This window comes from Heptranchias perlo, chromosome 3, assembly GCF_035084215.1.
Source record: "Heptranchias perlo isolate sHepPer1 chromosome 3, sHepPer1.hap1, whole genome shotgun sequence".
In the NCBI taxonomy this organism is placed as follows: Eukaryota; Metazoa; Chordata; class Chondrichthyes; order Hexanchiformes; family Hexanchidae; genus Heptranchias; species Heptranchias perlo.
Genome location: NC_090327.1, coordinates 113065067 through 113083242, shown reverse-complemented (window position 1 = coordinate 113083242; position 18176 = coordinate 113065067). Strand labels below are relative to the sequence as shown.

The window sequence follows — 18176 nt, the reverse complement described above, 5'->3', positions numbered from 1 at the left end:
GTATTTATATCCTAAAAGCACAGTGTGGGCGCTTCTCTCGTTTGCTTTTTAGACGAATTCTAATTAACAATGTTTGAAATGAACAGTAGTTCAAGAATCACAAGATCCTAGTGACGCACACTCTCCACAAATTACCAGCATCCTGCTGGCATTTCCACACAGGCCCCATTCATAGGCACTCCAGAGGGCAATGACATTCTTTTGTACGGAGTTGACAAAAGATGCATCATAGGAGAAGTACAAAAAAACACATAGATATTGTAATGTGTAATATTAGTAACAATCAGGTTAACGTGTTGATATGAAATTCCTCTGGTTGCTGTTAATGCTTTCATTAAAGTAGAAGACAAAGGAATCTCAGGCAAGCTCATTAGTGGATTTGTTACTGATATTGCACATCACAGTCCAATGACTGAAGTAGTGCCTGTGATTAAACATAGGCTGAAAATCCAGGTCTTTGTATCTCATTTTGCTCTGTTAAGCCTTTCATAGTTTATATCATCAGTTTATTTGCAAAGTTAGCGTGGGTTAATTGGCAAATAAGATTTTAGCCTGACATTATTATGTGTTAGAACACAAACTTATTTCTCTCTCCATCTGTGCTACTTGCACCAAAATACTGGCAAAAAAAGTGGTATGAATACAGCACATAAGGAGGCCATTTGACCAGTCATGCCTGTGCCAGCTCTTTGACAGGGGAGACCAATTTAGTCCCAGACCCCAGCTTTTTCCCCATAACCCTGCAAATTAGTCCTCTTCAAATACATGTCCAATTGCAGTTTGAAAATTCTTTTGGAATCTGATACCACCACCCTTTCAGGTGGTGCGTTCCAAATCTTAACAATCCTCTGTGTGAAGAAATTTCTTCTCATTTCCCCTCTAGTTCTTTTGCCAATTATTTTAAATCTATGACCTCTGGTTACTGACCCACTTGCCAGAGGAAATAGTTTCTCCCTATTTGCTCTATCAAAACCCCTCAGAATTTGGAATACCTCTATTAGGTCTCCCCTTAACCTTCTCTAAGGAGAACAATCTCAGTTCTGACAAAGGGTCATCGACCTGAAACGTTAACTCTTTCTTTCTCCACAGGTGCTGCCTGATTTGCTGCGTATTTCCAGCATTTTCTGTTTTTTTTCCAGCTTCTCCAATCTCTCTACATAACTGAAGTCCCTCATCTCTGGTATCACCCTGGTAAACCTCCTCTGTACCCTCTCCTAGGCCTTGACATTCTTCCTAAAATGTGGTGCCCAGAATTGTACGCAATTCTCCAGCTGAGGCCTAACAAGTGATTTGTAAAGTTTTAGTATGACTTCCCTGTTTTTGTATTCAATGCCCCTATTTACAAAGCCAAGTATCCCATATGCTTTCTTAACCAATTATACTGCCTCTCCGTGTTGTTCCTCCCAAAGCGCATGACTTCACACTTATCTGCATTAAATTGCATCTGCCATCTGTCTGCCCATTTCACCAGTCTGTCTAAGTCCTCCTGAAGTCTGCTACTATCCTCCTCACTATTTACTACATTGCCAAGTTTTGTATCATCCGCAAACTTCGAAATTGTATTCCCTATACCCAAGTCCAGGTCATTTATATATAACAAGAAAAACAATAGTCCTAATACCCTGGGGGACCCCATTAAATACTTCTCTCCCTGCATATCAGTTCCACAGAACAAGTCTCATGTGTGATCTATGCGTTCTAAAGCTGACAAGAGAAATTGTTTTACTATATAAATTGAAAAAGAGAAACATATCGCTGACTATCCATCCAACTTTGTTTTTTTTTCTTGTAACCTCTTTGTCTCTCTCCACCTCATGCCATTCCCACCTTGTTGATGCTCAAGGCCAATAGGTCAAAGATCAATCAAAAGTTTCGGACTTGAAAGGGATGATTTTATCGCACGGCAGAATCCGTCAGTACGGAGCCCGGGGCAAATGACAATTCTGTCGGCCCTATGCAGCGTGAGGATTGGGACATTTTAACTCCTGGGCCTCATTTAAATGGAGCTTTGGACTCCCTCCTGAACCTAGCCACATCTACTACCTGTTCCTCCTGGCCCATAAGGAAACCTAAAAACATTTGAAACAACTTACATGGCTGGGCCTCTTCTGGCCCTCAATGCAGCTCCCGGCAGGTTTGGCCTGGCAGGAAGGTAGAACTGCACCCCCCCCCCCACCCCCCACTCGGGCTTCAGGCTAAAATTGCAGTTGGTACCCTATGATGTCATCAAGGCCCAATTTGCATATTTAACACAGGACCCCCACTCTGGCAGGTGTCCTGCGTGCCTGTTGGAAACAGTAGGCTATAATCTAATCGGCGGCAGGGAGTCACTGTCCTTATTTTGACTCCCCTCCTCCCCCAACCCCGGTTTCCACTGGGCATGGGATAAAATTCCACTCCAAATCTCAAGCTCAACTTCAACCATTAAACTACCGGGTAAATTTTGCAAGGCCTTGGGGAACTGCTCTCTCTGGGCTCCATAAAATGTACCCTATTTTGTTATTTTTTTAATACTTTCTTCCTTTCTCAGCTTACATATCTTTTCAGAGATGGCAGGGCACCAAATTGTGTTAAAGCCAATGTTTGGACTTGCTATTTTAACAGTGACCATTGTTTTGTCGACAAATGTGGTAACCAATTTGCGTACTGCAAAGACCCAAAAATGGCATATGAGATAAATGACCAGTTAATTGACTTTGGTAGTGTTCGCTGAGGAATAAATGTTGACTAGGGCACGAGGAGAACTCTCTGCTCTTCTTCGAATAGTTTTTTTAAGCCCACTTGAACAGGCAGGCAGCGCCTCAGTTTAATGTCTGATCTGAAAGACAGTACCTCCAACAATTCAGCGTTCCTTCAGTACTGCACTGGCGTGTCAGTCTAGACTTTGTGCTCAAGTTCAGGAGTGGGGCTTTAACCCATAACTTTCTGACTCAGAAATCAATTTCTGACTCTATCTTTTGAACCTCTAATACATCCCCTCATTACAAGCTACACTACCTGGACTATCGATGTATTAATAATGACCTCATGGTTCACTGTGCTGAAGCTCCAGCCGATACATTTTTTTTTAAAAGAGGAAAATCCGTCTGATCCCTTTCAAATCTTGAAGAAAAACTTCTACATTGCAAGTAAAAAAGTGATAGCATATCTCGACCTAATGCCTCACTGGCTGCAGCAACTATAAGACAATCTCCCTTCATTGCGAGTTTTAAGACAAATTAACTTAGGTGTAACATATTGCCGTCATGTTCTGTGAATCATGCAGCAGTTCTCCGCTCGGGGGTCTGTACATCTTTACTACAATAGCTGACTTGCGGACGTGGGCAATGTGTCTGTGCTTCCCAGAATGGAGTCGCAGTGCTGTATTTATAGCTTACTGAATAACGATAATGAGCTGAAATAGGGAAGGGAGAATATAAACTGTCACAATGATGTTGAAAGTCACTTACACTGTAAAACAGACGCACTGCATTAGCTGTGTACCTGTACAATGTCACAATGTTTATAACTTGTTTCCCAATCTGTAATTGAATTTATTAGCAGTTGAAGTACCTTCTTGGATCAGGATTAATCCGTTTTACACAAAATATCAATGCTGCTTACCCATGGATGGTGTTGCTAGTGTCTGACGTCCAACCAGTTGGGCTGGGCCAAGGCCATCCAGAAAATCGCTGAATTGGCTGTCTGATGCCAATCGAACACCAGGAAAGATAAGGCTATGAGGAAAGTAAGTGCAAGAGAAAAGGAAATTGAGTGTTATACTTAGTAATCTTGCAGACATGGGAATGTGAGCTTGCACTAAAGATTAATTTTTAACCTCAATCTTGAAATTTGTGCTGTAATTTATATTTCTTGATCTTTACATTTATGCAATGAGATGTATACATATTAGTAAGGTTTGGGAACACCTCATATTTGTGGCTTTTCATTCATTATTATCATTAGACGCCATACCTAGTTCAGTAATGTGTAAGAAAATAAAAACTTAAAAAACCCTCTTAACTTTCAACCACAGAGAGAATTGTTTTCTAACAAAACCTGGACCTAGAGTAGCAGTCAGATTGGAGGCTAGCAAAATTGTTATTTTTTGAACAGGTTCAGGTTCTTTCCTCTTGAGGTTTTTTGCTTTCTGACCATTGCTTGATCTCTCAGAGTCAAATGTCATCTATGGCCAAGAGGGTACAACTCCACTAGTGTCACTTCAAACTGATTGCTAGGGACCTTACAACAGCAACCCAGAAATGACTGCCTTACCAATTTTCCCTTCACCTTTTGGCAAATATCTGGCCTCCATTTTCTGTCATCCCATGGTGGTAAGGACAGAATCAGGTCCGGATTGTGCCTCTCAGTGGGTAAATAGCTCTCACTGTCAGGGCTCACTCATGATGAATGGCCACACCAGTATGAGTCAGCAACTGGAGGAGAGGAGATGGAGAGGGAAAGTGGGGAGAAAATTGGAAAATAATTCTAATTTGAGTGAGTATACAAGGAGCTTTAACATGTTGTGATGGCCAGTCTTACTATACCCATCATTTTCACTGTGCACATCTGGCTGACATTATATCCTAGAAATGACCATGAGCCATGTTAGTGTATGAACGCTTAATGTACTTGTATCAAACTCCTCTCTCCACTATTTTAGAGGCGGAGTTAACGAGTGGGTTAACAGCTCTGTTGGGATACCAAAGGGAGAAGTTAGATACAAACACATTGAGGGATTTTTTGGAACAATGCCCAGGCTTGAAATCTTACAATAGCACCACACCATTGACACAATGTCCACCAAATATTTTGATACTTCAGTTCCATTGTAATTAAGTCAATAATTACTTATTTATTTGCAGATGATTGTGGGCTTATAAAGAGTGTGGGCATAGGGCCAGGCCATTTGGTCCATCCACTGAACCAGGTCGCTTTTGAAGACTTGATCTGTCCATTTCCACAGAATGTTAGATTCAGGGTAGTTTAGTGATGGAAAACTTAGCGATATGGGACATCAGTTTGTGCCCTAGCACCATGTACTGTTATTGAGTTGCATTGTAAAACAGAGTTCATCTTTATACTGAACTTACTTTCCCTCTGAACTGTAGCTGTTCATGCTCCCATCAGTAGACTCACGACTTGGTTGCCGGGTCATCCGATTTCTCATTTCAACTGCCAATCCAGTTTCTGTACTGCGCTGGATGGTACTTCGCAGCTTCTTCCCTCCAGCCTCTGCGGAAACAAGTATGGGAAGATTCTATGTTACATCATCTCGAGAACACTGCATGCACTGTATTAGTATTGATCAGGTAGAGGAGTCCAATCCTGAAAAGGAGATGATCTTCTACGAAATTACCCTTTCATACAAACTATAGAAACAAATATAGTTCAAGAGTTTATAGTATGAAAAACACTCACTGGGGCATAATGGTCAACAACAGAATGGTCACTTCTTAGCAGAAGTGGCTCCTTGCTTTTACTATTTGTAACACAGTGGCCCTCCATCCTTTAGGCTCCTTCTGCTTCAATTTCTGACTGTTTCCAACTACATGCTTCTTAGACCGAATTAATTGACCAGTTACAGAAGGAGCCTCAAATACAATAAGATTTAATCTCAACACTGGGGGTAGATTTCCTCTGTGTGCTATGTACAATGTAATCGTAAACTCATTCTTTCTAAATAGGTTTATGAGTTTGTTACTCATAGCAGTTATAGAAAATCTTCCCCCAGTGCCAATTATTTGAATACATTTAACAGCAGCATACACTGTCCAGGCAGAATGGGATTGCTGGTTAGTAGTACAACTGTTAAGATGAGAATCGTTTTAGTGCTAACAATTGCTTTATTATTTGATATGCATGAAAATTGAGCGAGTGCTGCTTGTTTGTGAACGTTGGCTGTCATTGGTCGGGGAGTCCAGAACAAGGGGTCATAACCTTCAAATTAGAACTAGGCTGCTCAGCGGAGATGTCAGGAAGCACTTCTTCACACAAAGGGTAGTGGAAATCTGGAACACTCTCCCCCAAAAAGCTGTTGAGGCTGGGGGTCAATTGGAAATTTTAAAACTGAGATTGATAGATTTTTGTTAGGTAAGGGTATTAATGGATATGGAATCAAGGTAGGTAAATGGATTTGAGATACAGATGAGCCGTGATCTAATTCAATGGCGGAACAGGCTCGAGGGGCTAAATGGCCTACTCCTGTTCCTGTCATTTTGTAACTGAGCCAATGTTTTGAAACTGAGATTATGTTACTAAACAATGTAGGGGAACAGGAATCAGTTCAACAAACGACATTGTTATCATTTTCAAGTATTGCTTTGGGCACACAGCAGTTTTGTTGTTAATAAATGAGATCTGGACTGGGGCACAACTCCCTTAAAAAAGTTCTACTTGCCTCCTCCGTCCCCTTTCCTTAGATCACTTCTACCACGCCTAATCCTTCAGGTTGTAGGGTGGGACTAGTGAGTTAAAGAAGTCTCCACTGCCACTTGGTCAACTGGCAGAGACTGTTCTTTGCAGGGTGCTTGTAGTGTGTTTCATCTTAGACCAATATTTTTCTCCTCCTGCATTCCAATTGGACCACTCACTGTGACAAAGCATTCCATCCGCCAGCCTGCCCAAAGCAGCCGGAACTAGCACCTTAAGGGGAGCCAAATCCGAATTAGTGACTGGGATTCAGACTCAGGTTGTCTGTTGGAAACCCAGTATATTACTGGTACAGTTGTACATTACCAAAAAAACTGTCATAAAAAATGCAACCAATTATTGTATCTGATAGAGAATAAAACTGTAGTTATTCTGCACACTAATCATAAGTTTCAGGTCAAGGATAGTTGAAATCCAGGAAATTATAATATGCACACATCAAGCCTGCAATTACATTTGACAATAAATAAATAAATAAAAATATCTGCTGATGATCACGAGACTTTTCAAAATCATATTATAGGGTAGGTTTTACCAATTTGTGATTCAATCCCTCAGGGTGAAAATTGGGAATTTGGGGTGGAGATCAGCAGGCTTTGCAGAACTTTCTGACCAATAATTTTAAAGGACAGAAAATCCTGCAGGGCTCAAGCTGTCCTCAGTGCCTGAATTCCCATTATGTGCTCCTTGCACGTGAAGCTTCATGCCAGGAGCACCAATATGTAAAATCTACCCTCATATCTTCATCTTAAAGCAACTTCTACAGTGCTCAACAAAATGGAGGGCGCTTCCTAATAACAGCGCTACTGCACGAGTTACTAATCTAAAAAAAATCACAAAAAAGCTATCACGTGCGAATCAAGTCTGTGACATTGCGAAGTAAAGCAGCTCCTGCTTCTGCACCCAGTACCAGTGGCAGGAGATGTACTTTATGTTGGATTCTTTTGTCAATCTGTAAACCAAGGTCTGTGCTTCTTATTGCTACTGAATTGATGGAAGTGAACAGCTGACATACTACATCAAACTTGTTATAGGTCCCGATCCAATCACTGTGACAAGACTAGACAATGCATGCACAAGTCATGCGAAAACATGAGAAGTGTCGGCATGCAGCCTCTCAATTTCAGCTGGCTTCCTGCAGTGAATGTTTTGTAATCATGGCTGGGGTTACCATTTGGAAATTTTTATTAATATATCCTTTTTTCATTTATTGTTTTAGTTTGCTTGGTTTCAACTTTATCTATTTTGATTGTTATGCAAATCTTTAAAATAAAAGCTTATGGCCGGACAACAGGCTGGTCTTTCAATTCCTACCGGTTGGTAAGGCCCAATTCTCCCATCAGCTCTCATTATTTGGTCGGAACTGATATGTCAGAATAAACAATGCCCTGTGCATGGATCTCTGCCACTGGCACTTGCAAGTTGGCAGTGTTTCCATAATTCCCTGATGGCATCCCACTGCTTCATCAATCAGGCTGGTAGTGCGTGGGTAGGTGCCACGAAGCATGTTCAAACTCTCTAAATATTATTTGCAAAGTAACTATTGTGTTTTGAGAGGATCAAATGGATTTATTTCCAAAGTAAGCATGCAATAAAGACTTGATCTCTGTGTTTTATTAGTTCAAATAAATAAGTTTCAATTTCCCATGTAATGTGGAAATTCTGTAGGGTAATTAACAAATAATGAGTCTGTTTCATAAGGAGAAAGGCTGCTGCTTTACACAGTAACCATTCATTAAATTTCCAAGTATCAGCTGAGCCACTGAGTGTTTGAATGTGGGTTTTACAACTCCAAAGACAGAATTTATATACACATATGAAAGAAACATGGAGCAATAAATACTAATAAATACACAAATATGGATAAATCATGTAAAACAGAAGTTACTAATTTATATTAAAAGTCTTGCAAATAGTGTTCACTTCCCGCAAGTGTTCTTTCCTTTCACATTTCAAATTTCACACAGGCAGATTCACCAGAATTATTCCAGAGTTTAAAGGGTTAAATGATGAAGCCAGATTGTTTAAAGGCTTGTATTCCCTTCAGTTTAGAAGGTTGAAGGATGAACTAATCGAGGTATTTAAAATGATTAAGGGATTTGGTGGGGTAGATACAGAGAAACTTTTTCCTCTGGTGGAGGAATCCAGAACAAGAGGGTATAATCTTAAAATTAGAGCTAAGCCATTTAGGAGTGAAATCAGGTGGCCCTTTTTCACACAAATGGGAGTGAAAACCTGGAACACGCTCCCCCAAAAAGCTGTGGATGATGGGACAATTAAAATTTTCAAGACTGTGATCGATAGGTTTTTGTTAGGTCAGGGTATCAAGGGATGTGGAACAAAGGCGGGTAAAAGGAGTTTAGGTGCCGATCAGCCATGGTCTAATTGAATGGCAGAACAGGCTCAAGAGGCTGAATGGCCTACCTCCTGTTTCTATATTCCTTAAATGTCATATTTTTGCATATCCTCAGGGTCACCATGAGCAATGCCATGGACGATTTGCTGCTCTATATTAAAATGTGCAAGGACTGTAAGGATAAGCAACAGAATAGCACTGTAAAACTTCCACCAAATTAGTTTGATTAAAATTGTCTCTCTTATGAATTCTGTTTCTCCATTACAGCTGATTTAATTACAGCAGGCTACAACTTTACATGCATGTACTGCATATTCATGCTTTCACTTAGTCATAGCATCAGAAGGTTTTTTTCCCTATTAAATCTAATTATGGTAATAATTTCACACTTTAGTTTGCAATCATCTTATTTTACGGCTAGTACCTTTGACAGTGATCTGGAGCAGTGTCTGCCTTGCAGGGGCCCCGTGCAAAGGTTTGATTTGGGGGTCCTGCAATTAACTGGACAATGATACTAAATACCACCTACTTAATCTAGTGTCAAATCCACACACGTATGATCATGAAAAGGATGTTTGCAATAGGTAATATAAAAGTAACTGATAAAATAATCAGGGATCAGCTAGTGCCATTGCCTAGATCCTGTCATTGGATCCGCTCAGGGCCCTGTGCAACTGCATAGATTGCACAGTTCTAACGCCGCCCCTGTATGTGTTTTCAGAGATACTGCAAATGTCTCCGGTGCTTGAGACTGAAAAGGAAGTAAATGCTCTGACAAATCAACACCAGAGTAAAATCCTAAATAAAATTTAGGTCTCAATAAAATGTGACCTGCTGCCTTTCATAGTGCAGTAAGAAAGACAAACACAATTGTACACCAGTTCAAACGGAATGAGTGTCAACGTATCTCGCTCTGTCCCTTGCACAGACACCAACACCACTCTTAAAAACGCTGTGGATTTCAAATTCTTCCTCAGGTCATTTACAGATCAAGATAAACAGATCATGGGAAGAAACACTGATTATTTAAAGATAACCCCTCGGTACATGGGCTTCCAAACCCGCTGCATTGTGTTCAACAAAATGACCAAAAGAATATACAGAATATGCACTCACTGAAGATCTATCCTGATAAAAATGAGTTCTACTTCACAGCAAGTTTTCTCTCTCTGCAGCTTTTTCAGTGCCACTCACATCCAACAGAACTCCTGATAAAAAAACAAGTTTGTTTTCTAGTTCCAGAGCACAGACTGCGGTGGTGAGAAAGTTTGGCTGGTGAGAGCAAGACACCTATATGCTAAACTGATAAATATTTACTGTGATCTTTCGAAATTTCATGTCCTGTGCTTCATAGATTTCTCTACGTATAAGAATGAGGATTGGTAGGAATTTGGCTCTAAATATTCACTTGGAGATCATTATGCAATGTCATGCCAACAGTCGGTGGCTTACCTCAGGCTGAATATTCCGCATCCACAAAGGTACACTGCGCAGAGCAGTACCTCACTTACATCAGGCTGGGACATCAAATCGCCAATACTGGGCCACCCTGGCCGCCAGCAAGGTACGTCCAAGCCCGTGTTATTGTTTTGGGGCCTGGAGGAGTCGGAGTTATTATTATTACAAAATAATTTCAAACTTACCTTTGTCAGGTCACTTCTGCTGCATCGCCCATGGAATTGGTCGGAGCATGCTCCGTGCGTAGCTCCGACCAGTTCTAATCTAAAATGGCAATATTAAGAGGGGCCTATCACTTGAAAGAGGTGTGCGCCTTGGGTGCCCAACGGTAGGCCCTATTCAAAATGCTGCTGACTGCATAGTCAGGGTTAATTGGGCGGTAAGGCCGTTACCAGGCCAGACTAGTGCCAAGCGAAACAAGTTAAAATTTTGTGTGACGAAGAATTTCATGATTTCAATACTAAAATTACCTTTTACTAGTTTGAACCTGTCTCCCCTGGTCCTATTCTCACAAGTCAATTTTCTAAATTTAACTTGCTCACATCCTTTACTATCTTATATCTCTCTTAAGATTGCCTATTCAGACATGTCTATTTAAGGATGAAAAGCCCTAGTTCTCCAGTCTTTTCTCATAACTCACACCTCTATCACTAGGGATTAGCCTTGTGGCTTTTCTCTGCATTGTCTCCAATGCTTGAATGTCTCCCTTCAAACTGTATAGTGCTGTAGTCGGACCACACCTTGAGTAGTCTGTCCAGTACTAGGCAGCACTATACAGTTTATTCATGACTTCCTCTGACTTGTACTCCACCATTCTGGCTATATAGCTTAATATTCCATTGGCTCTGTTGATTGCTGCTCTCAATCAGTTAGACATGTTGAATGCTGAGTCTACTGAGACTCCTAGGTTTCTTTCAACTTCATCCTTAGCTATTTCAACATCAATTATGGAGTACATGCGTCACCCATTTTTGCTTATCTGTATTAAATATCATCTGCCATTGTTCCGCCCACTTACACATTTTGTCCACCTTGTGATTACTGAGCTGCCTCCTCCGATTCCATTGCCGCTCTCCTAATTTTGTATCATCTGCAAATTTGACCAATTTGCCTTCGGCTATTGCTTTCAGGTCTTGATGTAAGTTAGAAACAGAAGTGGTCCCAAAAAACAATCTCTGGGATAACCCACTCAGTACATCCCCTACCCCAACTAACAAGTAACTGTTGTTTTCTACCCTTCAGCTAATTTCTCATTCATATCCAAGGTTTACCCTGAATCCCCACTATTTTGAGCTTAACGAATAACCTCTCGTGCGAAACTTTGTCAAATGCCTTTTGGAAGTCTAGGTACAGCAAGTCAACTACTATGTTTTTTCAGAACTTCAAAAGCTTTCTGATGAAGAATGTACTTTTAAAACTCTTGGCAAATAGGTGCAGATCCATGGGCCCCGCTATTTATGAGGCAGGAGGGAACGGGAGAGTACGGTTGCAGGGAAAAAATACAGCAATCCCGGGAACGTGGAGGTCGGCAGGACCTCATTATCATTATCATTTTTTGATTCCATTTCCCGTCTGGCAGCCGGCCAGATTGACAGGCTGGCCAGCTGCCGGGTGGGAAAGCCAATGGTAGAAGGTCGCAGCCGGGGGCCAATGTGGACGGTCCCCGGCAATCGGGAAAGATTGCGGGGCAGAAGTGAGGGCGGGTCAGACTGGCAATCGGGAGGGAAGGAAAGATCGGGGGACAGAAGGCTCGGGATCGTGGGGCAGAAGGGGGTTCGGGATCGCGGGTTGGGGGGGTGGGGGACGGCAGATTGCGGCTTCGAGGAGAGGCTGTGATTGGCAGACGGTTTGCTTGAGGGGCCGGGGGGCAAACTCCTGCTCCTTCTGGCTCACAGGCAATGCTATAAATCCTGCTTGATCTGGCTGCTCCCATCTCCATTTAGCTGCCGAGTTTCCCGGGCCCTGGAAATCCAGCACTGTGGGAGCTTGATTTAAATATTATAATGAAGTGTCCCGCCTCTCCACGACACGTAACCCGCCGCCGTAAAAATGGCGCCAGGCGCGTACGCGGCGGGTTGAGGTTGCGTTTCGCAATTTAAAATTTTTAACCCCACCCCCGACTCTCTCCCATTCGTCAAGGCGGAGGAGTTAATATCGACCCCATGGTTTTTTGTGTGTTGAATTTGTTATCTCAATCTAGCTGTGTTTCAAAAGCGTGGAGTGGAGTGAAGTTTAGTATCAAAGTATTATAATAGGTACAGCACAGGAGGAGGCCATTCAGCCCATCCTGCCTGTGCCGGCTCTTTGAAAGAGCTATGCAATTAGTCCCATTCCCCTGCCCTTTCCCCATAGCCCTGTAATTTTTTTCCCTTCAAGTATTTATCCAATTCCCTTTTGAAAGTTACTATTGAATCTGCTTCCAATGGAGTTCATTCCAGATCATTACAACTCGCTGCGTAAAAAAATGTTTCCTCATGTCGCCTCTGATTCTTTTACCAATCACCTTAAATCTGTGTCCTCTGGTTACCAATCATTCTGCCATTGGAAACAGTTTCTCCTTATTTACTCTATCCAAACCGTTCATGATTTTGAACACCACTATCAAATGTCCCCCTAACCTTCTCTGTTCTAAGGAGAACAACCCCAGCTTCTCCATATAACTGAAGTCCCTCATCCCTGGTACCTTTCTAGTAAATCTCTTCTGCACCCTCTCCAAGGCCTGGACATCTTTCCGAAAGTGTGGTGCCCAGAATTGAACACAATACTCCAGCTTTTTTTTTATTCGTTCACGGGATGTGGGCGTCGCTGGCAAGGCCGGCATTTATTGCCCATCCCTAATTGCCCTTGAGAAGGTGGTGGTGAGCCGCCTTCTTGAACCGCTGCAGTCCGTGTGGTGACGGTTCTCCCACAGTGCTGTTAGGAAGGGAGTTCCAGGATTTTGACCCAGCGACAATGAAGGAACGGCGATATATTTCCAAGTCGGGATGGTGTGTGACTTGGAGGGGAACGTGCAGGTGGTGTTGTTCCCATGCACCTGCTGCCCTTGTCCTTCTAGGTGGTAGAGGTCGCGGGTTTGGGAGGTGCTGTCGAAGAAGCCTTGGCGAGTTGCTGCAGTGCATCCTGTGGATGGTGCACACTGCAGCCACAGTGCGCCGGTGGTGAAGGGAGTGAATGTTTAGGGTGGTGGATGGGGTGCCAATCAAGCTGAGTCCTAACTAGTGTTTTATAAAGGTTTAGCTTAACAAAGTATGTATTTTTTGTATAAATGCTATAAATGTTTCCTCACTGAGAAGAAAGGAAAGAAAATCAATGAGTTTTTTTTCTTTAATTGGTGCTTGAGTCAATCTTTGCTGTCTAGCAGTTCTTAGGTTGATCAAGTGAGGAAATGGAAGAAGAAATGGAAGAACATTTTTCAATCAGTAATAGAATATGGCCTGAAGGGAGTGGGAAGTAGGGAAGAAGAACTATAAATGGAGACAAAAATAGGCCTCAGAAAATATTATTACAAAGACTGAATAGGGATTACTGCAGCTATTCTTCATTAATTCGCTGACTTCTGTTGCTGTGGTAACAGCGTAGGCTGCTCTAAGCTTTTACCCTGCCCTGTACCCAATCCAGTGATCAAGTGGTTTTAAGGAAATAGCATCAAAATTGAACATAAGTGTTACGCTTGAAATAATGATGTGGTTTAAAGAACTGAAATGAAATAGGAATGTTGAAATACTAATGCAATTTTCCATCTTCATATGGGAAGGATTGTGTACATTTACATGATTTTTAAAAATCTATATTCTTTTTACAAACATCAAGTAGGGAGGAAATTGATAATAGCTAATCAAACATTATTTACTGAGTGATTATAGCTTTTGACCCAAAGTTGATTAGGCTGCTACAATAAGACTAAATGAAGGTTTCTATCAAATGGTAGGAAGCAAATAGCCATTCTGATTAGCATCATTAAATGAAATTTAAAACTCGTGATAGTGAAAAAATTTTGCATCACTGGGTGATTTTAATTGACATTCAAATCTAATAAAAATAAGGATTATTTTACGCTGTTCCTGGCTTTAGCCTTGGGACTTGCATCGTTCCAAATAAGCCAACAATGTAAAACACTGAAGAAACTGTGACTATAAGGAATATTAAATGCTCAGACATTAATGCAAACATGTAGCCAACAAAAGGGAGTTTATACAATGCATTTCAGTTTTGTTCTAATTTAATTCTGAAATAAGTCACGCATGATTTCTGGATAAATTAATAGCTTCATTCTGTTCAGCTTCTCACCCTATCACGTGTGGGTTAGTGCAAAGTCCCTATAATTCCCTTTGCAAGTGATGGTCTTGTTGCTAGGCAGCCTGCAACTTCCCACTGTGAGACAAGGGATGTGAAAGCGTCAATTTTCTCAGTCCATGTGCTCCATAGAAGCTGTCAGGCAAATCATTTACCTAACAGAGGCAACCAGTGACCTACCACCAATTAACAGAAACAACATATATTTTTACAAACTAGACAGAAGAGTCAAGTTTCACTTGAAAGCAAGAACTTCAGTCTTCTCATTTCAGGTATCAATATTATGATGTTTTATTCATCAGCTGACCATATGAATCCTCACACAATGATTGAACAATGATTAAAACAGTTCTGTTGATGTGGTGGCACCAGAGAGTTCATGCACATAGTGAGCAGTAACAAACAATGCATGCAAAACAGTGGTAAGAGTCTGAGAAAATGAGAGGTAAAGGATAACGCCAGGGGAAATAAGACAGAGTAACAAGAACATTTAACAGATCCAGCCTCTGCCCACAGCCAGAAACATGACCCTCATCATCACTAACAATGAATAAATATTGAACTTTAATGGAGAAGGGAGTTACCTTAACTAGGATAATGAGGAATAGCAACTGAAAAGAGGAACACACACTTAACTTTCCAAAGTCTAAATATTATATTATAACTCAATATTTATTTCCATTGGACCAAAGATAGATTGTATAAAAACACTGTTGAATATTAAGTTTTTTCAATTGTTGAGGATGCTTGCAATAACTCCACCCCTGCAAAAAAAATGGTACTTTGCCTTATTGAAGCAGGTATCAGATTACTTGAGTCAGTCTGTGCCCTTTGCATGTGTATTGTGACAGTTGATTTTTACAACGTGAATGGCTCAGCCACCTTATGTATACTATGATAATCGAGCAAGCTGACTCATAACTTTAAAGAGCTGTTAGTATATTCTTCATTTGTAATTGGTTGACGCTAAAGTCTTAGTGTTAACTATTAAGTGAACAAACATGTTCTATTTCTGGCAAGGAAGACAATGCAAATTACTTTCTCTCTCTTCATTTTTGTATTTAAAAATCAATATTACTTTAAAACAAGTACCACCTACAGTCTCTGTAATGTATTTTAAGTAAAAAATTGAAAGCCATTTGCTGTTTAGTTGTAACACAATTCATCACTTACCCAGAAGCTACAATATCGGCAAGGTGTGTGTGAAAGAAAGACAGAGAGGGAGCAAGTGAGAAACGGAATGAATGCAGCAAAGAAGTTGTGTGTGTGTGAGTGAGAGAGACACTATCAGCAGGAGATTACAAGAGAATCCTATGACAAAAACATAAGAAGATTGGAATTCTTTGCTGTGTTCTCTATCATATTTTTGTGGAAGTGAAACAGAACATGTGTAAACTAGCTTGTGCAGCACGGACATTTGCAGAGAGTGCTTCATGCTGGATTAAAATTCCTCTGACATGGAGTGTTTTGATCAGTCAGGGAAAAATAACTTAATATTGTAAGGAATATGAGCTTAATATTACTTCTTTGTCCCTCTGCTGGTTAAAGAGATAATTTCTACATAACTGATGAGTAATGGAGTGTCTAAGGAGCTTTAAATATATATATAGATGTTCCTAGCAGTTTGCACTTATATCATCTATTATAAGATAATGGAGTCAACACTTTTACCTTAATTTTATAGTGTCAATCAACAGGTACAGTGGATCAGCGGTTTCTTTGTAAATTTTCTTACCTCCATCATCTTCATCAAAAGAATTCATGCATGGGAAATAAACAGCCAAGGCTTCAAAAGATGCAGACAGGCTTATTCGGCTTTGAGACCTCTGCATTCGCAACCCAGCATTTCCAGTGTCTGGCCCCTGTCTAACCATCTTGGACGACCCTCCTTTCGCGCGGTACAGAACACGAGGCGTTTTGGCGGTTGTTCAGAACAGCCCCTAGTAAGAAATATCCGGGGATGATTTCCCCGTTCTCTGGATGGTCAAAGAGACCTCTGCCTGTTTTGCTTTGGTGCTGCAAAAGCTCCACTTCACAGTTTAATCGGACAATTGACTCTGCAGAGATCCAGCTTGGATTTTCTGAAGACACATCCTCTACAGCTTTGGACAGCTGAAAGTCCACTCTCTGTTCACCTGTGAATTAAGCTACACTGGAAACCAAATGCTGCGCTCCTCTTCCTAAGGCAAATGAAAATGCCTTGTTGACTCCTCCGCTTGCTCTTCGTCTGGAGCTCTCTGCCTCCTCCTTTACTCTGCTCATTGATTCACAAGAGAGCTCTGAGAAGATGCTGACTGGAGCGTTGCTGGCTGCTATGTGCACCAATTAGAGTGTAAGAGGAGGAGAGTATTTTGCACTCTCCAGAACTAGAAGCAGTTGCTGTTTTGATTTTGTTATCAAGCAGATGATGAGTTCTTTTAGAGGGTGAACAGTGACTAAAATGTTGTTCTTGAAGTAATTAGTTTTTGCAGTTCAGTCATTGACCAGAAACTCCTCAAGACATCAAGGGCCCGATATTAGGAGGGAGGCGGGTTGGCAGCGGGGGGTCGACTGGGCGCGTCAGTAACGCGCCCGGTGAAATCGGTGGGTTTGGCACGCGATCGTAAGTAAATTGAAGCCACTTATCTTGGCTTCCGGGTTTCGCGCTGGAAAGCTGCGCAGCGGGCGGACTGCGCACCCGCATCATAGGCTGTCAGCTGGAGGAGCCCTATTTAAAGGGGCAGTCCTCCACTGACTGATGCTGCAGAAAATAGGCAAAATTACAGCATGGAGCGGCCCAGGGGGAAGGCTGCTCCCAGGTTTAATGATGCCTCACTCCAGATCTTACTGGATGGGGTGGGGAGGAGGAGGGAGATCTTCCACCTGGCTGCCACCACAAAGGCCTGGCTCGAGGTGGAAGAGGAGGTCACCAGCACCACCAACATATCCCGCACCTGCATACAGTGCAGGAGGCGCTTCAATGACCTAACCAGGTCAGCCGAAGTGAGTACTCTTACTCATTCCCCTACACTCCGTCTGCCACATCACCGCCCCTACCCTACATCTCCTTCTGCACTGCCAACACTACTCTATCACATCACTCCTCAAACCCTCATCTTCATCTTACCTGCACTTCCTCACCTCCCCAGTACTCATCCCACCACTACCACTCAACCCAATCCTCATACAATCTCATGGCTCTATCTCATACTCACCCTCTGATGCATCTCTTTCATGGTCAGCCTCAGTCAATCTGCCACTACCTGTGCTGCAGCCACAGGGCATGCATCACATATGTGTAGTAGGAAGCGTTAGGCAAACATGTCATGAGCATGAAGGGGATGCACAAGGGTGTTTGAGGGTTTGTCATGGCTTTTACTTATATTTGATTTCTGATCAATTCACATTACATATTATATTGTCACCACTCCTGCCAAGTCTTGGCCATTCTTGACTGGCTTGTGCAATAAGGCCCTTTCATGAGGTTCTCCATGAACACGCTTGATGCCACCCATTGGGTCACCGTACAGTGGGTGTATGTGTAGTTGCACGATTATTTTGTGCAGGTGCCTGTTGCGTAGCACTCTGTTGTGTAGCTGTACGTGGCAGAGGTGGACGGTATGCCTGGCGAGGCTGGTGATATTGGTCGTCCTCCAATGGAGTGATGAATGCAGCTATG

General features: G+C 41.9%; 1 protein-coding gene across 4 annotated transcripts in view; it reads right to left on the bottom strand.

Moving 5' to 3' along the window:
• Window positions 1-18176, bottom strand: part of rims2a (regulating synaptic membrane exocytosis 2a) — a 993532-nt gene that overhangs the window by 9209 nt on the left and 966147 nt on the right. Inside the window, exons 1-4 of one of the 4 annotated variants that reach the window (XM_067981499.1) lie at window positions 16254-16350; window positions 11411-11413; window positions 5073-5214; window positions 3604-3716 (exon numbers count right to left, since the gene is read on the bottom strand). In XM_067981499.1, the coding sequence (XP_067837600.1) occupies window positions 3604-3716; window positions 5073-5214; window positions 11411-11413; window positions 16254-16350 (355 nt within the window). Of the gene's footprint in view, window positions 1-3603; window positions 3717-5072; window positions 5215-11410; window positions 11414-16253; window positions 16393-18176 lie in introns of those variants that run through there. The other 3 variants (XM_067981491.1, XM_067981498.1, XM_067981485.1) reach the window with 3 other exon arrangements.